The sequence below is a fragment of the Lepidochelys kempii genome, chromosome 6, assembly GCF_965140265.1.
Source record: "Lepidochelys kempii isolate rLepKem1 chromosome 6, rLepKem1.hap2, whole genome shotgun sequence".
Classification (NCBI taxonomy): Eukaryota; Metazoa; Chordata; order Testudines; family Cheloniidae; genus Lepidochelys; species Lepidochelys kempii.
The window spans coordinates 10,168,218-10,191,787 of NC_133261.1; the positions used below are offsets into that span (position 1 = coordinate 10,168,218).

At 60.1% G+C, this 23,570-nt stretch overlaps 1 protein-coding gene across 1 annotated transcript; it reads right to left on the reverse strand.

Annotated features, from left to right (window-relative positions):
• Window positions 1-1,231: 1,231 nt before the first annotated feature.
• Window positions 1,232-23,570, reverse strand: LOC140912966 (uncharacterized). The gene is made up of 13 exons (XM_073348459.1): window positions 23,444-23,570; window positions 22,634-22,750; window positions 22,011-22,160; window positions 20,924-21,034; window positions 20,509-20,628; window positions 18,961-19,844; window positions 14,277-14,360; window positions 12,991-13,537; window positions 12,086-12,203; window positions 9,114-10,118; window positions 5,726-5,993; window positions 3,613-3,740; window positions 1,232-3,251 (listed from the first exon to the last, which is right to left on the reverse strand). Exons 2-13 carry the CDS (start codon window positions 22,721-22,723, stop codon window positions 1,747-1,749), a joined length of 5,010 nt encoding a protein of 1,669 aa, XP_073204560.1. The 5' UTR covers window positions 22,724-22,750; window positions 23,444-23,570; the 3' UTR covers window positions 1,232-1,746.

Below are 23,570 nucleotides of genomic sequence, written 5' to 3' on the forward strand. Positions count from 1 at the left end.
CCCAATGCGGTGGTAGGGAATGTAGTGCTGGGGGGGCTTATCAGGGGGCACTCTCCCCCCCACAGTCCGTGCTGGCCCCAGCGTGGTGCTAGGGGGTGCTGTGCTGTAGGGGGCAGGAGGGGGCTCAGTAGGGGCCCTCTCCCCTGTGGGTCAGTAGTTTAAGTCGATGCCCCAGCACTCTAGTGGGGTTACAATCTAGACACTCAGTAGTGAGCTCCTGGGATTCAGCTGGCATCTAACCCCAAGGCCACGCCCCTTGCGTCCATTTACCCATGTTGCGTGACTTATCCCAAGAGTCTGGACCTGGACCCTCGGGCCAAACCCCAACTCTGGTGAACACCCCTTGCTGGCCTCCCCCCCAAGGTTTTCCTTGCTCACGGATGCCCCTCCTCTTCCTGTTCCAAATTCCCTCCCCCATTCAAGGAGAAAAGGCCCAATGGATAGTAAAATGGCTGCTGCCAAGGACCCCTCCCCCTGGGTGGCAGCAGCCAGAGCGTAGGCATCGGAGACAGAGCTTTGCAGTGAGCTTGGTAGTGCCAACCTGGCTGCAGCAGCAGGATGGGGGTGGCAGGGATGAAGGGTTCCGTGGTGGTTGAAAATGGCACTCAGAGTGGAATGCTGGGGGCCTGAGGATTCCGTGGCAGCTAGGAGCAGAATGCTGGGGGCCTGAGGGTTCCGTGGCAGCTGCGGGTGGAATGTTGGGACCCAAAGGTTCCAAGGTAGTCTGTAGGGGAAAACCGCACGAGTTTTCAGCCCTCTCTCAGCCCTGAATCTGTGCGAGGAGATGTGTTGGCCGCACCCAGCACCATGGGGTCCTGCTCCCTGACTGAGGCCTGTAGGTGCTACTGTAATACAAAGAGTAACAGCTCCTGGCTCTTACAGAGCATCATTCATCCCTAGATCTGGGTGCCATACAACAGAGCTAATTAGCTTCATCCTGGCCGTGCAGATGGGAAACCAAGGCATAGAGGGGGAAGTGACTTGCCTGAGATCCCACAGCAAGTCAGCAGCGGAGCTTAGAACCCAGGAGTCCTAACTCCCTGGTTTGGCCCCTCCCCCCACTCAAACCCCCTCCCCTCCCAGAGCCAGGGGTAGAACCCAGGAGACCTGGCTCACTAAATACACACCAAGTTCCACCACCTCACTGATCTAACCACTCTCATTCGCAGCCCTTTGCATGTCTACAGCATGAGCCAGCCGCTGGCCCTGCAGAGCCGCCATGGACTGTGTGTGAGGGAGGTACTGGGGGTTTATTGTTTTAAGATGAAGTAGAAACAGAGACAATGGATAAAAAACGTACTTGTGCCCGTCACACCAGACAGGCCCGGGAGCCTTGGGGGCAAAGGCCATACACATCAGTCCTTGGGGACTAGCTCAGGGGGTGGCTACTGGCATCGGGAAGGAGATGGGCTGCCCTCCACCTGGGAGCATCCATCTCTCTGGCCTTGTGGGGAGCAGCCCCTAGAGCTCCCAGCCCCTGCACCCCTCGCCGGCCCTGGGAGAGGGGAAGGAGCAGAGAATAAGGCCCAGAGAAGGTGAGATCCAGGTAGCGATAGGCTGGGCCTATGGGGGTTAATAATCCCTGCTGAGTGGAGGGTGGTGAAGGGGGAGATGCCCCCACCCCAGGTAATTTGCCCCCAGTTCCAGTACAGAGGGGATTCCTGGTGCAGAGATGACTATTCCCCATGACACCCAAATCCAGCCATGCTGAATCAGGAGACGGCAGGCGGCTCCCACCCGCCTCCATCACTCCGGCTCCTCTTTGATCTGTACGTCCAGCTCTGCGTCCCACGTCCCGGGAGGCAGCACCAGCACCTCCCCCACCCCGTCCTCCTCGTCGTCCTCATCCCGCGGCTGGACAAAGGGGTCCCGGTAGATCCGGGCCCCGCCGGGCCCCGTCAGAGGGTCGCTCTCCTTGGTGTGGGTGCGCTGGTGCTGGGTGAGGGCAGAGCCCTGGGAGAAGCTTCGCCCGCACTGGGGGCAAGGGTAGGGGCGCTCGCCGGTGTGCACCCGCTGGTGCTGGATGAGGGTGGAGCCCTGGGAGAAGGCTTTGCCGCACTGGGAACAGACATAGGGTTTCTCTCCAGTGTGGGTGCGGCCGTGCTGGGCCAGGGCCGAGCTGTGCTTGAACGCTTTCCCGCACTGGCCGCAGCGGTAGGGCCGCTCCCCGGTGTGGATGCGCTCGTGCCGCTTGAGGGCCGAGAGGTCTCCGAAGCGCTTGCCACAGGCCCCGCAGCCATAGGGGGTCTCCCCGGTGTGGATGCGCTGGTGGGTGGCCAGCGCCGAGCTTTGGCTGAAGCCTTTGCCGCAGTCGGTGCAGCGGTAGGGCCGCTCCCCGGTGTGGACCCGCTGGTGCCGTTTGAGGGCCTTGCGGTCGCTGAAGCGCTTCTGGCACTCCGGGCACGGGAACGGGCGCTCCCCGGTGTGCAGCCTCTGGTGGGTGATGAGGGCAGAGCTCACGCTGAAGCTGCGCCCGCAGTCGCCGCAGACGTAGGGGCGCTCGCCAGTGTGGGTGCGCCGGTGCAGCACCAGGGAGGAGCGCTGGCTGAAGCCCTTCCCACACTGCGGGCAGCCGTAGGGCCGCTCCCCAGTGTGGACCCGCTGGTGCTCCCGCAGCGACGAGCCGCGCCGGAAGCCCTTCCCACACTCGGGGCAGACGTGGGGCTTCCCGCTGTGGATCACCGCGTGGCCCGCCAGCGCCGCCGCCTCCCCGAAGCGCCGGCCACACTCGGGGCACTTGTAGGGCAGCTCCCCCGTGTGGCCGCTCTGGTGGCGCAGGAGGTTGGTGCGGGTGCTGTAGGCCTCCCCGCAGTGGGCGCAGACATGGGGCTTCTCCGTGGCGTGGACGTGGGCGTGGCGGGTCAGGTGCTCCTTGTGGCGGAAGCTCTTCCCGCACTCGGCGCAGGGGTACGGCCTGGCACCGCTGTGGATACGCTGGTGGCGGAGGAGGTTGGAGCTGTTGGTGAAGCCCTTCCCGCAGTCGGGGCACTGGTAGGGCCGCTCCCCCGTGTGGGTGCGTTCGTGCTTGACGAACTCCGACTCCTTGGCGAAGCTCTTCCCGCAGTCCCCGCAGATGATGGGCCCCTCGCGGGAGGAGCGGCCTGGCAGGGCCACTTCACCATCCCGCTTCGCCCGCCTCTGCCGGCCCAATTCGCTGGCCTCCCCCGCCTTGGGGCTCCGGGACGGCCCGTGCGGCTCCGGTTCCACTGGCCCTTCCCACAGGGGAATTTCCTCCTCCGTCCCGGTACCTGCTGGGAGAGAGAGAGAGAATCCAGCCAGGGCTCATTCCCTGCGCCGGAGAGAGAACGGGCAGCAAAGGGAGTGGAAAACCTGCTGGACAGGAAGCAAACACACACCACCACCCCACCAAATCCTACCCCAGAGGGGAGAGGAGGAGCCAGGTCTGCCTCAATAGCCCAGCATAACCCCGAGCAGCTCACTGCATCCTTCCACCACAGAAAGGAACGGGCGGCCACCTGCCAGCCCGCGAAGCTTCTCCCTTAGCTCAGGCTCTACGAGTGAGAGCTACCGCTCAGCCCCCGTGGGTGACCCGAGCTCTGGCGTCATGGTCCCGCAATCTGGTGCATGCACTGCCCAGCCCCCACTGGTTACCCGTTCCCTGCTGTGCTTCGGGATCCTCTGGATGCTCAGCAAGCAGTTGGTTCTCTGCTGCCAGGGGTGTATTTTGCTCCATCTCCTCCTGGGACAGGCTGCCCGGCTGCGCCATCGAATCTCGGGCCCTGGAAACACCCAAAGACACCAGTCACCACAGAGCCAGGACCGAGAGGAACTGGGGAGAGGAGTCTTCGTGGAGAGGCACAAATAACCAAGCACCATGAAGAAATATTCAGCCCCCTGCCCACCAGGGAGACCCGGCTGGCTGGAAGGACCCGGCTCTCAGGAGCCAGCAGACTGGGGTTAGAAGTGAATACAGCAGGCTGGCTGCACACTGCCCCCCAGTACAGCCCTGCCAGCGCCCCTCAATCGCAACCCGCAGCCCCTGCTATGCCAGCCCTGGGCTCCCCCCACACACACCGCCCTGCCGGCGCCCCTCAATCCCGACCCACAGCCCCTGCTAGCCCAGCCCTGGGCTCCCCCCACACACCGCCCTGCCGGCGCCCCTCAATCCCGACCCACAGCCCCTGCTAGCCCAGCCCTGGGCTCCCCCCACACAGCCCTGCCGGCGCCCCTCAATCCCGACCCACAGCCCCTGCTAGCCCAGCCCTGGGCTCCCCCCACACAGCCCTGCCGGCGCCCCTCAATCCCGACCCACAGCCCCTGCTAGCCCAGCCCTGGGCTCCCCCCACACAGCCCTGCCGGCGCCCCTCAATCCCGACCCACAGCCCCTGCTAGCCCAGCCCTGGGCTCCCCCCACACACCGCCCTGCCGGCGCCCCTCAATCCCGACCCACAGCCCCTGCTAGCCCAGCCCTGGGCTCCCCCCACACAGCCCTGCCGGCGCCCCTCAATCCCGACCCACAGCCCCTGCTAGCCCAGCCCTGGGCTCCCCCCACACAGCCCTGCCGGCGCCCCTCAATCCCGACCCGCAGCCCCCGCCAGCCCAGCCCTGGGCTCCCCCCACACAGCCCTGCCGGCGCCCCTCAATCCCGACCCACAGCCCCTGCTAGCCCAGCCCTGGGCTCCCCCCACACACCGCCCTGCCGGCGCCCCTCAATCCCGACCCACAGCCCCTGCTAGCCCAGCCCTGGGCTCCCCCCACACAGCCCTGCCGGCGCCCCTCAATCCCGACCCACAGCCCCTGCTAGCCCAGCCCTGGGCTCCCCCCACACAGCCCTGCCGGCGCCCCTCAATCCCGACCCACAGCCCCTGCTAGCCCAGCCCTGGGCTCCCCCCACACACCGCCCTGCCGGCGCCCCTCAATCCCGACCCACAGCCCCTGCTAGCCCAGCCCTGGGCTCCCCCCACACACCGCCCTGCCGGCGCCCCTCAATCCCGACCCACAGCCCCTGCTAGCCCAGCCCTGGGCTCCCCCCACACAGCCCTGCCGGCGCCCCTCAATCCCGACCCACAGCCCCTGCTAGCCCAGCCCTGGGCTCCCCCCACACAGCCCTGCCGGCGCCCCTCAATCCCGACCCGCAGCCCCCGCCAGCCCAGCCCTGGGCTCCCCCCACACAGCCCTGCCGGCGCCCCTCAATCCCGACCCACAGCCCCTGCTAGCCCAGCCCTGGGCTCCCCCCACACACCGCCCTGCCGGCGCCCCTCAATCCCGACCCACAGCCCCTGCTAGCCCAGCCCTGGGCTCCCCCCACACAGCCCTGCCGGCGCCCCTCAATCCCGACCCACAGCCCCTGCTAGCCCAGCCCTGGGCTCCCCCCACACAGCCCTGCCGGCGCCCCTCAATCCCGACCCGCAGCCCCCGCCAGCCCAGCCTCCTTGCCGTGGCCGCTTGCTCCAAGCAGCGATTTGCTGCCTCTGTTTCTCTCAATCCCGGGGCCGCGTCTCGCTGGGACTCTGCGTCTCCCCTGCGCCTGGACCGGGCCGCGGGGGGCCGGATCGGGGCTGCCCGGCCGGGGCGGGCTCTTCACAGACCCGGATCCGGCGCCCGGGGACCCACGTGCCTGCCCGGGGCGCTCAGCCCCGCCGCTGCCGAGCGGATCCGCAGCCGCTGGCTTTTGCAGCAGGAAGTGGCTCCCTTCGCTGCCTCCTCCCCATCCCCTCCCCCGGCCCGGCTGGCAGCTCTATGGTTTTAACCCGCTAGATCCGACCCCAGCGCTTCCCCCGGGGGCCTGGAGGGACCCCCCGATGAACAGCCGCTGCGCCGCGCCCCAGAGGCGGCTGCACGGGTCAGCGCCGGCTGGGCACTGCCGCGCCCTTCCACGGGCGGAGCGGCCGCCGGTCCCCCGTTGTCTCGCGCCCGCCTCCAGAAGGCAGCGGGGAGCGAAGGGTCCCTTTCGGGGTGAGGGGTCTTTGGGGAAACTCCAGGGGTGACTTGGACTTGTGCCCCCAGCGTGGCTCGGTGGCGCCCCCCAGCGGCTGATGAGGTCACGCGGGGAGCTTGGGCGCAGGAGTGGGCCAGGCGGGGCGGCATGTATTCCCGGAGCTTGCCTCACATGGCATCATCTTTAACTCAAGATTTTACATGCTGGAGACTCCAGGCCAATCCGGAAGGGTTGGCAACGGCTACACCTGACCCTCACGCCGTTTGATCCCGAGGTCACAGGTTTTGTTTGTATGGACTTTGCTCGTGCTTTTTATGTATAATCCTAGAATATCAGGGTTAGAAGGGACCTCAGGAGGTCATCTAGACCAACCCCTGCTCAAAACAGGACCAGTCCCCAATTTTTGCCCCTAAATGGCCCCCTCAAGGTTTGAACTCACAACCCTGGGTGTAGCAGGCCAATGCTCAAACCACTGAGCTATCCCTTCCCCCAAGGGAAGCCTGTAGCTTGCTGTAAAACTAGGAAAATAACTAGATGAGTTGCTGTACCCCCTGCAAACCTCTGCGTACCCCTGGTTGAGAATCACTGTCCTACAGCCCCCAGGGCAGGGGCCTGGCTAGCCTGGGGGGTGGAGTACTGAGTCTTTCCCCTTCATATGAGAGGGGGATGCTGGAGACCTCTCCCTTGGCCTGTCCAGTCCTTGTCCTCCCTGTCCGAGCTGCCAGGGCACAGGCTGGTCAGCGCACATGAGCAAATTTGTGGGGCCCAGTAGGGCTGAGACCCAACAAACTCATTGCAGAGGGAAGCCATTGCCTTCCCATCCCATCCAGCTCCTTCCCAGGCCAGGATGGGGCAGGGGGTGGGGTGTGTTAAAAACTCAAGGGAGATAAAGGTTTGTGTGGAAAGAGACAGAAAGAGCGCAAGTCCCTGGATGAGTGTCATGTGAGGATCAGACTGGAGTTGGGTCTTACGACACCGGCCTCTCGCTCACTGGTTCTCAACCTATTTACCGTATGCAGCTCTCTAGAGGTCACGTGGTCACATCCACACAATCTATATACTACCCGTATGGCCCTGAGAATGTCACACGGGCCGCAGCTGTGTGCTGACTGGGCTGTGGGTTGAGAACCACTGCTCTAGTACCTGAGCTAAAGGCGGGCAATGAGGGCAGAGACAGCAGCAGACTCCTGCAGGGCCCAGGCCCTAGAGCGGGGCAGAAAGCCCCAGGGGGCTAGTCTGGGGTACAGGGAGATCCAGGGTTAGGGGCACTTTGTTTACATGGGAAAATGAGGAGCAGCACTCGGGCCAGTGGGGGATCTGGGGCAACCAGATGGGGAAACCCAGAATCACCCCCAGCTGCAGGTAGACAGGTGGATTCCGCACCCCAGTTCCCAATGAGTGACACCCCTGTGTAGAACAGATCAATGCAATTGTTTTTAATTGTTCACTTTATTAATATAAACATAAGTAAAGTTTTATGAATGAAACTACATTCATTCATAAAACCAGGTACCCCAATAACTGGCTAATTGAGTTTCCCTTTCAATCCAATTGCTGCTTAAATCACTGAAACTTGCACTGCTTCCACATTGTAACTTCTGCTCACTGTTTGCCATTCATTATACTTGTCTATATTGTAACTTCTGTTCACTGTCTGCCATTCCTTACACTTGTCCATGTTGTAACCCAAACTCCATTTTAACTTCTCCCAAACTCCATTTTTAAATGCTCACGTCATTTTTGCTAAACCCTGCTGTATTCTTATTAGTTTAGATGTGTGAATGAGGTATGGATGGATGATGGACTCAACCTCCAGCCCCAGCCCATCCTGATGAAATAAAGTGTAAACACCAATGGCTGAAGACAGCCCTGACCAAGCAAGAAGAGTCCACCCTAAAAAGAACAGAAGTACAATTGAAGGAACATCAAAGCCAGGTCCCAGGCTGAAATTCATGTCTGCAATCGACGGTGATCAATCACACCGAACCCAGAAGCAGCATGACACAGCAAGACCTATAGACTCTGGATTCAAACTCAAGCCTACAAAAAGCATGGAGAAGACAGAAGGCTTTGGAGGGTAACATTCTGCTGCCAACATGGAAGGGTATGGGTGCATGCCCAACAGAGACCTAGCTCTTCCTTGTGCCCGGCTTTCCTGGCCAGTTAGCTGCCACAAACTACAAACCCAAGGTACGTTCAGGCCTGGTAACTATGAAGCAGCTACAGAACACACGCACGTGTGTGTGTGTGTGATATTAGTTATTAGTCTTAAATCAAATTGTGTTTTTATAATAAACATGACATCTGGTCTTGTCCCCTCAAACGATCCTGTGTAGTTTTATCTGTGCAACACCTGGGAACCCTGCACCCCAAGGCCAGGTTGTTCTCAAGGAACGAGGTTGGGTGAGCACAGAACAGTGAGGGGGGTGAAGGGGCAAAGCCCAGGGGGGCAACACAAAGGACACAGAGAGTTAGGACAGTTTCTTTATTGCATAGGAACAATAGACCCTGATCACCCAGTGAGAAAGCAGAGAGCCAAGACTGGAGCCGAGAGCCTAGGGATGGGCTGGCCCGAAGCCTGGGAGCTTCTCCGGCTGCTTGGGAGCCAGGATGGGCCACCCCCGGCTGCCACTGAGCTCCATGCTTCGTGGAGAGAGGAGCCGGGTGCTGGAGACACCGCTGGGGAGAAGGAGATGGGCTCTCCCCCCTGCCTGGAAGCGTCTATCTGTCTGGCCATAAAGGCTATTAAGGAACCAGTCCCTGGGGTGGGGTTAGGCAGGCATGGAAGGTCTCTCTAATGTTTGTGAAGACGACCAAGGACATTTTAAGTGGCCAGGCCCCATGTCCCATTCTCCAGCCTCTGAGCCAGCCAGTCCCTCCATCCTGTGGCTGGCTCAGAGCTGGCGCCCCCTAGAAGGGAAAAGCCCTGCCCCCTGAGGCAGCCCATGCTCCAGCCTTGAGTCTCTAAGTGCCACCGTAGTACAAATAATACCAGTCAGAGAGAAACAGAGCCTGCAGACTCTCCCCAGTTTCTCTCTCAGGCGAGCGTCTTCCTGGCAAAGATCAACGTCGCTCTCCCACACATGGCCTCCCCCTGAGGTCTTGACATTTCTCAGGGACGGTAGCCCCCCCGGAAGTCCTGTAAGGCTCTCTCCTGGCGGGGGAGGGGGGTCTCTGTTCCCGCCCCATGCCAAGGTCCCCCTCCTTTCTCAGCCCATAGGCACGTCCCCAGCCCTCCACTGCGGCCCCGGGGCAGGCGAGCGGGCGCCCAGCTGCAGCCGCAGCATCTCCCACATCTGGCCAGGCGAAGGGCCCTGCTCCGGGAAGAACCGCAGGTGCTGCACCAGCCTGGGCCCTGCGGCGTCGCCAGCCCCCTCGCCGCGCCGGTGGGTGCGGTGATGCTTGACCAGGGTGGCTTTCTGGGTGAAGCGCTTCCCGCACTGGGCGCAGGGGAAGGGGCGCTCGCCGGTGTGGGTACGCCGGTGCTGCGCCAGGTTGGCGTTGACGCTGAAGCTCTTGCCGCAGTCGGGGCAGGTGAAGGGCTTCTCGCCGGTGTGGACCCGCTGGTGCAGCAGCAGGGTGGAGCTCTGGCGGAAGCTCTTGCCGCACTCCCCGCAGGCGTAGGCCCGCGCCGTGTGCCGGGCCTGGTGCCGCAGACAGCGGGCCACGTCGCCAAAGGCCTTGCCGCACTCGGCGCAGCGGAAGGGGCGCTCGCGGCCGTGGGTGTTCTGGTGGCGGAGCAGCTTGGAGCTCTCGCGGAAGCTCTTGCCGCACTCGGGGCAGCGGAAGGGGCGCTCGCCGGTGTGGGTGCGCTCATGCTTGCGCAGGTTGGAGCTGTGGCTGAAGCGCTTGCCGCACTGGGGGCACCCGTGGGGCTTCTCCCCGGTGTGGGTGGTCTGGTGCTTCTTCAGGTTGGAGCTGTTGCTGAAGGTCTTGCCGCACACAGCGCAGGCGTTGGGGCTCCTGGCCTTGGGGCTCTTAGCCAGGGGCTCCCCCCGCGGCCTGCACGCCCCGCCCTGGTTCTCACCTCCACAGTCGGACCGATTGACTCTCCCCTCCGTTGGGGTCTCGAGGCCAGAGGAACTCATTTCATGCTTGGCGGATGAGTTCAGTCCATTACCCAGGGGGTCTCCCTGCTTGGGGCTCAGTGATGTCCCACGTGTCTTCGATCCCACAGACCCCTCCTGCTGGGGATTCCCCTCCTCTGCCCTGAAATCTGCTGGGAGAGAGAGAGAGAATCCAGGTGGGGCTCATTCCCTGCGCTGGGGAGGGAAGGGGCAGCAAAGGGGTTTGTTGCTGAGCAGAAAACCCGATGGGCAGGAAATGAATCCCCTCAAACCCTTCCCTGAGGGGAGAGGAGGGACCGGAGCTGCCCCAACAGCCCAGCTGAGCCCGCAGAGAAAGGCTGGGGGAGGGGAGGGCTCCTGCCGCAGTGGGAGCCAGGAATGACACCTGCCATGAGGACAGGGCACCTGCTGGGGATGACACTGAGTGAGACAAGACAGAACTGGGGGGCTCCCAACGGCTTTGCTGAGATCCCAGCTGTTCCTTCACTCCTGGACAGTCTCTGAGCCAGTGTGACACACTGACCCCTTGGCAAAGGGTTCTTTGCGAACAAATCTCACCTGAGACCTGTCAAACTCACAGTACCAAAGGCATTGCCTGGCGTGGTAATCGTCCACAAGGGGTAATATGTAAGGTATCTACAGAAAGCTTGTAACGTGTCACGAGTCATAATCATTATGAGATGTACATGCAGGTAATATTTAAGCAATAATACATTTCTACTGACAGGACACTATAGGACTTTGAATAGAAATTAGTCACCAGGGGATAAGTCTCGGGGATGGCCCGTTCAGGCGAGAGGGTGTTGCCACCCTGCCCTGTCTAGCCAGTGATACAGTTCAAGGCTCAATTGTTTACTCTTGTGCAACACTGAGGTCTTGTCTACACTTCAAATGCTGCAGCGGCATAGCTGCGCTTCAGTGTAGACACTCCCTACGCTGGTGGGAGAGGTTCTCCGGGTGGTAGCTGGGTCAATGGAAGAATTCTTTTGTCAACCTAGCGCAGGCTACACAGGGATTTAGGTCGGCTGAACTATGTCGTTCAGGGGTGTGGATTTTTCACATCCATCTCTGACATACTTAAGCTAACCTAATCTTCTAGTGTAGACCAGGCCTAAGACCATCCATGGAAAACCATCAGAAGCAACTGTAAACAATCAAAAGCCCCTGGAGGTAAACAAAGGAACATTACAACATGACAGGGGTTCGCCCTGCCTACGAACAGAAACAAAAGACTGTTTCAGCCTAACACAGAGGAGGGAGAGGTCCCCTGGATCCATTTACTGAGGAAACCCCTTGTGCAGCTGGCGTATTTTCATGAACATTTGGATCCTGGTTCTTGTGAAACAAGCCAGCTCTGCAACAGACTTAACAGGGGGAGGGGGGCACCCTCAAGTGTGCACCCAGGGTCACATTTTCTGATTTTGTTGTGTGTTGTATCCACCTGTTTCCATCCCACTCTCTCATTTCTAGTTCAATCTTTACCCTTTCTTAAATAATCCTATTTTTGTTTTATTAGAAGCACTCACAAGTACTGGGTGACTTTAGAGGAGCAGCGATATAAGGTAAAACTAGTAACATAGGGTACCCTGCTCCTTTGGGGCAGAGGGTCTGGGATTTCTGTCAGTAGCCAGTGTCAGGGGTTGGATATCATGGGAGAACAACCCAAAGGGACTGGGGTGCACCTCTTGTTAACCTGCAAGGCAGATACAGGGCTGGCATAGCCTGGAGGGGAACACTTGAATGGCTGACAGGAGTTAACCCCCAGTCACCACGGGCAAGAATCCCTCGCATTGGAAGCAGGGGGTAGCAGAGCGACTCCCAGCTCTGGGTGCCCCAGGAACCGTCACAGCCAATGTCACGGTTTCCCATCAGGGGTGTCATGTCAAACTGGGAAATGGAAATTCTGCTGGAGAAAGAAAAGGGGTTGGAGTTGTGTGGCTGGTGCAAGATCGGAAGCACCCATGCTTCCCAGTGGGAGCTGTATTGTACGGGTGACAATCTCTGTGCTGCAGGGTCTGAGGGCTCCAGGGGCTGATCCCCCAGAAAGAGCCCTGACCGAAAGCCCCAGGTGCATTAGAGCCCCCCAGCTCCTGATCCCTGAGGGGAAGCAGCTCCTCACCTGGCGAGATCAGAGTCTCCTCCTCCTCCTCCTTAATCTCCCTGCAGACCTGGCCATGTTCTGGGGCCAGCCCTGCCCCAGAGGAACACGCAGCCTCCTTCTCCCATGTCACCAGCTCCTGGAACAACGAAGGCGCCCGCATCAGCGCTGGCAGCAACATACCCCTCACTCCCCATCAGCAAACAGAGCTGGCCAGACAAGGGAAATCCCTGCCTGTCAAAAATGTTACTGTTTTTTAACGTTTTTACCCCCAATTGGGGTTGGGGGTTTTTTAAAGCAGCTTTTTTCTGGGGAAGGGTTTTTAACAGAAAAGTCTATTCGGGGAGAACTCAGAGGAAGTTTTTCAGCTTCCCAGCCACCAGACAGACCACCTCACAGCCTCTGCCCACAGCTCCGGGGCTGGAGAAGACGAGAGCCATGACTCTCCGCCTCCCCCTTCGCTCCAGGAAGCAGAGGATTGATCACCTGGGTTCTCTTCCTCTCCGGTCCCAGGTGAGGCGTGTGGGGAGAGGCGGCTTTCACCCAGGCAGCCCTCCCAGAAAGTTTTTTGTCAATTTCACCAGCAGAAAGTGACTGTGAGGAGAGACTTGCAGGCAGGGGGGCGAGAAGCCTACATTGAGATTTTTCCCAACAGAAAAAAAAAAAAAAAAAATTTTCCCACGAAACTGAAATTTTTCCCCAGGGACAATTTTGGTTGGGCAAAACGGGCATTTTTCATGAGAAAAATCATCTCCACAAAATATTTTTTCCCAGTAGCTCTACTAACAGAGAGGAAAGGTCCCGTGTACCCATTCCCCTCCCCGTGAGCCAGCCAGTACCCCACTGGAACTGGATCAGAGCTGGCAGCCCCTAGAGGGGAAAGGCCCCATGTCCCACTCTCTAATGATTTTACATCCGTAAATTACCTCCTGCTGTGGCCATATTCCGGGCTCTTGCTTGGCTAACTGGAAACCCTCCGCCAAGGCCACAGCCTGCTCCCCGGTCTGGGGGTGACACCCCCCCACCCAGCTCTGGATCTCCTGGGGCAGGATACTCAGGAACTGCTCCAGCACCAGCAGCTCCAGCATCTGCTCCTTGGAGCACTGCTCCGGCCTCAGCCACGCCCGGGAGAGGAGGCAGAGGTGGCCGTACGCCTCCCGGGGCCCCTCAGCCTCCTGGTAGCGGAAACCCCTGAAGCGCAGACGATGCATCTCCATGTCGATGGGTCCGTGGGCATCCGGCTCCTCCACTTCTTCTTTGGGAACCAGGCCACATCCCGGTGGGGGCTGGAACTGGAGCCTGAGAGCAGCTGGGGGAGCCACCTGGGCAGCCATGGCCCGTCTCTGAGCCAGGGCACAGCCGTATCTCCCTGGGGAGCACCTGGCATCAGCAATGGACCCTCTGCAGCACCCTCTGTACAGGTGGGGCACGTCCAAGCGGGGGGTGAGATCAGCCCAGAGGATGACCACCTCTCTGGAGAGTGAAGAGAAATTAGAGCCACAGAAGGAATGAGACACACAGGAACCACCCCTCCCAGCCCCAGTGTTGTGGGGAGAGAGGCAGACCCAGCGCGGGTGACCCCAAGGTTGGTGTCTCTTAGAACTTCTAGGAATTTCTACCCACTTAATGAATCCAGGACTCCTGACTCACAGATCCAACCCCCACCGCATCCCTCCCCACTCTAACCTCCCAGACCCCACTCCCTTCCCAGCGCTGGGGATAGATCCCAGGAGTCCTGGCTCCCAGCCCCCCCCTGCTCTAACCCTCCAGCCCCCACTCCCCTCCCAGTGCTAGAGGATAGAACCCAGGAGTCCTGGCTCCCAGCCCCCCCTGCTCTAACCCTCCAGCCCCCACTCCCCTCCCAGTGCTAGAGGATAGAACCCAGGAGTCCTGGCTCCCAGCCCCCACTCCCCTCCCAGCGTTAGAGGATAGAACCCAGGAGTCCTGGCTCCCAGCCCCCCCTGCTCTAACCCTCCAGCCCCCACTCCCCTCCCAGTGCTAGAGGATAGAACCCAGGAGTCCTGGCTCCCAGCCCCCACTCCCCTCCCAGCGTTAGAGGATAGAACCCAGGAGTCCTGGCTCCCAGTTCCAGAGAGGGAACCCAGGAGTCCTGGCTCTTTGGACAATGGGTGCCCCACCCAGAGGGTGTCACGGCTCAGCCGGGGTCCGGGCACCCCCCCCGTCCGGCAGCGCGGCTCGCTCCCTCGCTCACCTCCCCGGGGGGCCGAGCCAGGGAGCGCCTGGCTCCGGCGCAGCAGGGCCAGAGGGTCCGGGAGTGGCCCAGCCGCCTGCCACTCAGGGCGGGGCGGGGCTGCTGCCATTGGCGCAGCTGCATGTCCATCAAAGGCACAGCCCGGCTGCGCCCGGCCCCCGACCCGCGCTCATTGGCGCTGGCCCGGGAGCCAGGCCACTCTTCTTGAGCTCCAAATTGGAGGGGGGGGGGTGATGCCAGCCTCACCCTAGTCCCACTGGAGCCCCCACTCCTGAGAGCCCAACTAACCCATAGCCCCCACGCCCTCCAGAGTCAGGGATAGAACCCAGGAGTCCTGCAGTCAGCCCCCTCCCCCAACCCACTAGATTCCCCTCCCCAAAGTGGGGATAGAGTCCTAACTCCAGTGAGTTAAAGGAGGGGCGGGGGCTGGGAGTCCCTTCTATTGTGTCCAGTTTCGGTCCGTCCCCCCCCCCCCCCAAGAGAGGGGATGTGGACAAATTGGAGCGAGTCCCGAGGAGGGCAACGGAAATGATTAGGGGGCTGGGGCACACGACTTATGAGGAGAGGCTGAGGGAACTGAGGTCATTTAGTCTGCAGAAGAGAAGAGTGAGGGGGGATTTGTTAGCAGCCTTCAACTACCTGAAGGGGGGTTCCAAAGAGGATGGAGCTCAGCTGTTCTCAGTGGTGGCAGATGACAGAACAAGGAGCAATGGTCTCAAATTGCAGTGGGGGAGGTCTAGGTTGGATATTAGGAAACATGATTTCACAAGGAGGGTGGTGAAGCACTGGAAGGGGTTACCTAGGAAGGTGGTGGAATCTCCCTCCTTAGAGGTTTTTAAGGCCCGGCTTCACAAAGCCCTGGCTGGGATGATTTAGTTGGGGTTGGTCCTGCTTTGAGCAGGGATGACCTCCTTTGGTCTCTTCCAACCCTAATCTTCTATGATTCTATCCCTGGCTCTACGGGAGGAGTGGGGTCTAGCAGGCTATAGCCAAGGCCTGTGACCGGAAAGGAAGCTAACATAATCCCTCAACAGCCCAACACTGGCATGAGTTTGCCAGGTCTCAAAGCGACTGCTCAGACCCTGGGCTGGGTCCGTGTTTCTCTAGCAGGGAGGTTGCACGTGAGAATCAACACTAGAGACAGATGCTGCATTTTCTCTTTGCTCTTTTCTTCTCTTCCCTCTGGGGTTTGTTCTGTTTTCTTAGGACACAGGCTTGGACTTCAACACCAGCTCCAGCCCATCGCCACTAACTTCTCTTTCCCCTCCTGTGGATGGTTTGACACCAGCTCAGCGACTGTCAGACAAGGGCTTTTTCCTTTGTACTGACCATTGCCAGTCAAAGGGATAGGAGTATTGTTAAAATGAAAGCCTGACTTCACACCTTCCATTTCAAATGCTTTCACTGCTCTTCCTTCTTTTGCTGTATCTTTGGAGTTGCATCTGGACTAGGGATTGGTTCTACCCGATAACGCAAATCCTTTAGCTGGAATCAGGGCCCTTGTGCTGGACAGACCCTGGGTGAGATCAGAGGCGTTCATTCATGCCACACACTGCACCAGGGTCATGTGCATGAAAGGAGCAAAATAGGCTGTTTCCCTTTTAATCCCCAGCACCTGCAGTAGAGTACAAATAAGACTGTGACAGAGCCTGTCCCAGAACCCAGGCATCAGCCCCCCAAAAGGTTCACTAGGCCCTTCCCAGCGCTGGAAACAGACTAATTCCCTCACAAGTTCCTATCCCGCACCAACCAGTGCAGGGTCCTGGGGCAATTCTGACTGTAGGCAACAGGGGCCATAGATATTGCAATATGGGGTGCCTGAAAATCCAGAAACAGACAGGGAACATCTGCAACCGGTGATTGCCCCAGGATTCAGTATGAATGTGTCATACTGTGTGTGTGCAGAGCTAGAAGTTTTTCAAAGGCACTACTTTTCTTCCAAGAGAAATATGCCAATGCAGCAACTCAGAAACATTTCACACCAGTTTCACTCAATTGGTTGGGTAGAAAAAAATTAAACTGTTAGGAAAAAATTTTAAATGTTTCAAGGTGTGGGTTCAAAATGGCTTTTTGTTTCAAAGTTTCCTTTAATTCTACTTTTAAAATAAAATCAAGAATGCTTTAAAATGCTTAAAATTAAAACAAACCATTTTATTTGATCCAAAATGTTTTTTCCACCCTCCTAACTTTTTGATTTGCTGAAAACATCAAAACATTGGGGGTTTGGTTCAACCCAAAACCAGTTTTTTCCGAGAGTTTGGAACTGCCGGGAACAGGCAGCTTCCTTACTCCCCATCTGTGTGTGCGGCTCTGCGCGTGCAACAGAAATTGTTTATGAGGCCAGTATAATCTGTCATGACTCATGCCCCAACCATCTCACTAATTACTATTGATTATCTGTACTGAGGCAGTTCCTGCTAGCCTGGATCAAGTACTGGGACCACAGCGTGCCAGGAGCTGTACAGGCAACCAACACAGGAAGACCCTGACCCAGGAAGCCCTCTACTGGCAGAAAGAGCCCAGGTGATCTGAGTTTCACGAGATGGTACCAAGCTTAGCTCCCACTTCTCTGTTATCCCCTTCTACCACACAAGGGCTTCCTCTCCTCCCCGCTCCTCAATCTTCTGCCACCTCAGAAAGAGCTGAATTTGGCCCAATGGGTTGTGGAGGCAGGGAAGCTGGGACTCAGGATTCCTCTATCCTCAGCTCTACCACTCACCTGCTGTGTGACCTTGGGTAAGTCACGTCCCTCTTTGTGCCTCAGTTTCCCCACCCACCCTTTGTCTAGACTAGGAGCTCTCTGGGACAGGGGCTGTCCCTCACCCTGGACCTGCCCAGCACCTGGCATGCATACTGTACAACTCCCAGCACAGAGGCAGACCTTCAGCTGCCACTGTAATATACCTAACAATAATAATAACCCTAACTCTCTGCTATTACCTCAAATCCTTTGGACACAGGCCAGATGGGGCTGTTATTGCTCACTGCAGTGAAGGCTCTGGGGATGGAGTTGGGCAAGTGCAGAGTGGTCAGGGAAGGAGAAGAGGGTTTATCCTATAGGGGATGACACTGATCATGCAGCCCAGAACTAGAGCATGGCCAGGTGCCAGCTGGGAATGGGGCAGGACTAACTGGGCTCCAGGAATCTTCACTGGCTGCTCCGGGCCCAGGAGGGGACATTCCCTGGCTGGCACCGGGCTCCCGAGCCAGCAGCTGTGTGTGCCACAGAGACAGGAGCCTGGTGGTGGAGCCAGGTGGCCCCTCCCTGTGTGAAAGCATGTCTTTGCAAGCTGTTGAGAAGCAGCCCCTCCAGTTCACAGCAGCCTCACACACCCCCACCCGGCTCCCAGGAGCAGAAAGCGAGGTCCAGAACCAGCAACCTCCCAGGCGAACAAAGGGACGGGCTGACACCTGGGGTGGGGCCTGCAGGGGTTAATGATGGCTGCTGGGTGGAGGGGGAGACGGCGGATCCCAGGACAGTTTGCTCCCGCTCCAGCACAGAGCGCATTCCCGGGCTCAGCGCTGCAGAGACAACTCAGACAAAGCAGGGTCTGGCTATGATTTTTTTGCCCACTCAAAACAAGAGAAGTACAGCCTGTTCTCCGCACAGCACCGTGATCCCCCAACAGGCCAGCCAGGGGGCAGCTTCATACCCACACGGCCGTATGGGCAACATCATCCCTCCATTCCCCGCGCTGCTCTCCAGCCACAGACCCAGCCTTGTGGGAATTGTCCTGCTGCGAAATCCACCGGGCATCAATTTCTGGGCTCCCTTGTGACCCCCAGCGCAGGGGAATCAGATCCCTGGTGGGTCACCCCCTGGAGATCCAAACTGTGCCCCAGTCTATGGATTCCCCTAAAATAGCAGCCCCTCTGCACTCAGCCCACAGCACGAGGGCAGGGAAACAGGGTTGAAGTCCACAGCACCTGCTCACCAGCAGATCCAAGGTCCCTGCCTCCGAGTCAGCCCCTTCCACTGATTCTCCACCAACGTGGCATAGCCCCACCGGAGTGGGGGTCGGGTTCAGAAGGGCGGGGGATCTGTCCCCCCCCACACTTCGAGGCACCCTCCACTAGCCCCAACCCACTCCTCACCCTCATAATGCAGCTTCCCGCCCTCCAAGTTTACTTCTTCCAGTAGAGATGGGAAGATGGACCACAGGGGACCCCACCTTACAACTCAGCCCTCTGTGGGGGGGTAGGGGGAGACTCTGCCACTCACCCCACCCCCACCAAATTCTCTCCATGGCTGTGTTCCCTCACCCTAGCAGGAGCAATACCACAGAAAGCGAGGGAGCCTGGGGACTCACTGCCATGGGGGAGAGGGGCTGGGCTCTGCCCCCCTCAGGATCCACGTTCCTCCTACTCGGAAGGACCCTGCTCCCTCTCTGCATCCGGCCAACACTGCCACATAACGCTCTGAAGGTCCTTCTACTGCTGCTGGCAGAGCTCCACCCCCTGAGGGAACCAGGCCCCACTCCTGGGGGAACTGATCCCACAGGTGGACCCTGGAACTGGGGGCATGGCAGCTAGCTGCGCTCCAAGCCCTGCCCCTGGCAGGATCCAATTCCCCCCCCGCCAAGGAACCGATCCCACCATCTGTGGGTGTACAAAGTGCCTGGAGTGGAGGGGCGGGGGACAGGACTGACAAGCCCCGCCCCTGCAACAGGCTCCGCCCCTCTACGTCCAGCAACTATTGCCACACTCGGTACAGCTATAGGGTCCCTCTTCCCGGTGGGCTTGCTGCTGCAGGTGGCTGGGTCCGACCTGGAAGCCCTTGCCACACTGGCTGCAGATGTACAGGCGGTCAGCCCCGTTGGCGTTGGCAGCGCCGGTGTTGGCGTGGGTGCGCCGGTGCCGGATGATGTGGGAGCTGAGCCGGAAGCTCTTGCCGCACTCAGCACAGATGTAGGGCTTCTCGCCAGTGTGGACGCGCCAGTGGTCCACCAGGTTGGAATGGTGGGTGAAAGCCTTGCCACACTCCGCACAGCCGTAGGGCTTTTCGCCGGTGTGGGTGCGCCGGTGGTTGACCAGGGTGGAGCTGCCGGAGAAGCGCTTGCCGCACTCGGAGCACTGGTAGGGCTTTTCGCCGGTGTGGGTGCGCCGGTGGCGAGCCAGGCAGGAGCTGCCCGTGAAGCGCTTGCCGCAGACGCCACACTGGTAGGGGGTGACTCCGGTGTGGGTACGCCGGTGCAGGTTGTAGTTGGAGCTCTGGCTGAAGGCCTTGCCGCACTCGCCGCAGACGTAGGGGCGCTCCCCGGTGTGGAAACGCTGGTGCTGCAGCAGGTTGGAGCTGGCGGTGAAGGCCTTGCCGCACTCCCCGCAGACGTAGGGGCGCTCCCCGGTGTGGGTGCGCTGGTGCTTGGTAAGGGCCGAGCTCTGGGTGAAGCTGCGTCCACACTCCCCACACGAGAAGGGCTTCTCGCCGGTGTGGATGATCTGGTGCTTCACCAGATTGGAGCGACGGCTGAAGCTCTTGCCGCACTCCACACAGGTGTTGGAGCGCTCCGGCATCGGTGCCCTCGTCCTGCCCCCACCCCCTGGGGATGCCATCAGTTGCAGGACAGGCTGGGGGCGGGAAAGAGGCACCAAGGCATTAATTCAATTCCACGGAGCTAAGAATAGAGCCCCCGTCTCCTACCCCCACCCCAGAGCTGGGGATGGGACCCAGGCATCCTGACTCCCAGCCCCCAACTCCGACCCCACTTGAACTCACTAACCCCTATTGCCTTTCCAGATTCAGGGATAGCACCCCTCAGGAGAGAGTCAGAGACCATGAACCCTCTCCCGGCACTGCTGCCCCACCCCGGGCCTCCCCCATTCTACTAGTTCTCCTTTTCTCCCTCACTAACCGCAATCCCAACATTCCGCCCCCGGAACCCTCGGTCCCCCCCAACATTCCGCCCTCGGAACCCTCGGTCCCCCCCAACATTCCGCCCCTCATTTACGGTGGCGGGTTGGGGGTAAGCTAGTGCCACTAAGGGGGGTTATCTTGATAAGGGAATCCCCAGAATTCCCCCATCCCTGTAACCACAGGATTCCCCCCTCCCCGTCCAGCCCTGCCCTGTCCCCGGGAGCCTCAGTTTAACCCCTCACTCCCCAACAGCTGAGCAAACACTCTCTAAGGCACCAGCCCCCACCCACATCCAGTCCCCTCGCCATGGTCCCTCACGGGGGCTCAGGTGGTGAGGAAGGAGCTGTTCCCCACCACCACTCTCCATTGGTTACTCACAGAATTCCCCTCCACTGGGATCCTCAGCTTCTGCCCCTCGACTTTGGGCTCCACGTGCACTTCCGAATCCACCACTGGCTCCTTCACAGGCCGCGAGCCCCGGCGTGCCACCGACTCCAGCTGGTGGGACAGGGTCAGAGCAAAGGAACTGCTGCCCCACATTGGCCCAGCCAGCCTAGCCCCCTGCCTCCCCTCAGATTGGCCCCTGGGCCAGCCATTCTCCACCTAGATCAGCCCAGCCAGCCCAACCCCCCACCTCTCTCACGCCCCTGGGTTGGCCCCGTGACCCCTCGGCCTATAGACATCCTGCCCCCCAATTCAGCCCAGCAAACCTCCCCTCTGCATCGACCCAGCCACCTCCCCCGTCCGCCCCAATCCCTGAATTTCCATCCATGGAAACCCTCAGCTTCTGTACCTCAAACTCTTGGTCCTCTTCCTCCTCTGCCTTCACCCTTCTGATTACTAGCTCCTCTTCCTCCTCATCTCCCTCCTCAGACAGCTCCTCCGGGAAAGCTGCAGAGTCCAGCTAAGGGAAAGGCAAGGGGGCAGATTGTTAAACAGCATGGGAGGGTCACCCCAGCCTGGTCCCTCAGCACAAACTGGATCCAGCCCCTAGGCACAGTTTAAACCCCCCGCTTCCTGGTCTCAGACAGGGCTGGACTGGGGGAGAGGCTGAGACTCCTCTCACTGACAGGCAGATAAGTGTTTAGCCCTAAGGGGGAAACTGAGGCACAAGATAGGGAGAATGAATTACTTAAGGTTCCAGTTCTGGGGACAGAACCCAGGAGTCCTGACTTCCAGTCCCCCCGGCTCTAACCCACTAGACCCCACTGCCCTCCCAGAACCAGGGATAGAACCCAGGAGTCTTGAACCTTTACCCCATGGGGTAAGCCATCTGAGCTCTGCTAGCTCCTCTTTAATACTCAGCAGTAATTTCCCCTGCTCTTGGGGCATTTTCCCCCACAGTACAGAAACCACTCAGCTATTGCCGGGTTAACATGCACCCCAATCTTTTCACAGGCCCAAAAGCTTTACTTGCTCTGGGGCGGCACAGAGGGGCTGTTTATATAGGGGTCCCTCACCGGGTGCTGTGATGCAGCCACCTGCGGGTTACGACACAGAGGCTGGTTATCAGTCACAAAGCAGTTTAAGACGGGAAGTGAAATCTAGCTGAAACCACAGGAGGATGTATGAAGCACAGTGGGTGTGGACTGTTCCACGCACCTATGTAAGACCTTGTCTCTAGGGCGAAGGTAAGAGTACCACCCACTGGGCCTCCCCACCCTGCTCCACGCAGCACAGCACCCCTGAGCACACATGGGGGCACTGGGGTCAGCACTGACTGAGAGGGGAGAGCGCCCCCTACTGAGCTCCCCTGCCTGCTGCACAGCACCCTTTAGCAATGCACAGGGGTCAGCACTGTGAGAGGCTCACCGCCCTGCAGCACAGCACCCCCTAGCATCACATGGAGAGGGGCATTTATCAGCATGTTAGTTACTCACCAAGTCCCCATCCGCTGGGATCCTCAACGTCCGCACCTGGAACTCCTGGTCCTCCTCCTCATCCTCTGGTTCCTCTTCCTCCTGCTGCAGCTCGGGCTGCCCGTCCGGAGGCATGGGAGAGCCCCACTTTGGCTGAGAAGGGGACTGCGACTAAAGGGGAGCGTCAGAGGGGAAGGGGGACTCAGCAAGACAAGCTCCCACTCTAGACCCACACCAAATCCCTTCCGGATGTGGCAGGGCCCAGGATCCATTGCACGTATTCAACCAGCACTGCCGGTAGGGCGGCAGGCTGCACCCCAGACCTGGCTGCATATGTACAAGGGATGGGAACAAGGTTAGGACAGGTCTCGGCCCAGCCAGCCAGCTCCCTTCCCCCTAGACCTGGCCACACACAGCCCACATCTCCTCCCTGGACCCAATGAGCCACCCCCATTTCTCACCCTGGACTAGCCCTTGGGGCCAGTCAGCCAGCCACCATTCCTCCCCCAGATCAGCCCCACAGCCCAGTGCTGCTGCCTCATCTTCCCACATGGGGCCCGCTGGAGGCAAGTCAGCCTAGACACTTCCGCAGAGAGCAGAAGGGGAATCCCCAAGGACACAGTCCCTGCCCACCAGTCACTCACTGAATCCCCATCCATGGAGATCACCAGCCTGTGTCCCTCAGACTGAGAGCTCCCCTCCCGCTCCTCCATCTCCTCTTCCTCCTCCTCCATCGGGTCTGGAGACGGGGCCAAGTGCAGCTGTGGGAGAGGAAAATACACAGTCAAAAACGGCAGCATGCACCAAGGTCCAGACCCCACTCCCAGGGCCTGGGGTAGAACCCAAGAGTCCTGACCCCCAGCCCCTCCACAACCCACTAGACCCCATTTGCCTCCCAGAGCCAGGAGTCCTGACCCCCAGCCCCACCCACTAGACCCCCTCCCAGAGCCAGGGGTAGAACCCAGGAGTCCTGACCCCCAGCCCCACCCACTAGACCCCCTCCCAGAGCCAGGGGTAGAACCTGACCCCCAGCCCCAACCCACTAGACTCCACTCCCAGAGCCAGGGATAGAACCCAGGAGTCCTGACCCCCCCACCCCTCCAAGAGAGCCAAGGTGTCCTGACATCTAAGCCCCTCTTCCCCAGGGCAGGGACACGCCTTGCTCACTGAGCCCCGGACAGTTCCCACCTCTGTCCCCCAGCAGCGCTGGGGCCGCCCCATCCGGGCCCATCCCCACCCTGGCCAGGATCGTCCCCTCCCCACCCTCCGGAACCCTGCCCCCAGCCATCAGCTGTTCCCCCGCCGATCCCCCCACACATGCTGCTGCCAGCCCCCCCCGCCACGTTACCCCGCTGGCTCTGGGGGACTCCCCCTCCCAGGGACTCCGGAGGAAGTTGGGGCCGGTGCTGACTGCTTCCTGTGCCCCCCCTCCCCAGCCACCGCCTCCCACTCACCGCGGGGGCAGGAGCGGGCTGCCCAGCTGGGCTCCCCGCCCTCGGGTGCGCCCCCGGCTCCAGCTCGCCCAGCGCTGCGGTCCCCGCCGGGGAGGGGACCAGGGGAGGGACTCGGGAGCGGAGACAA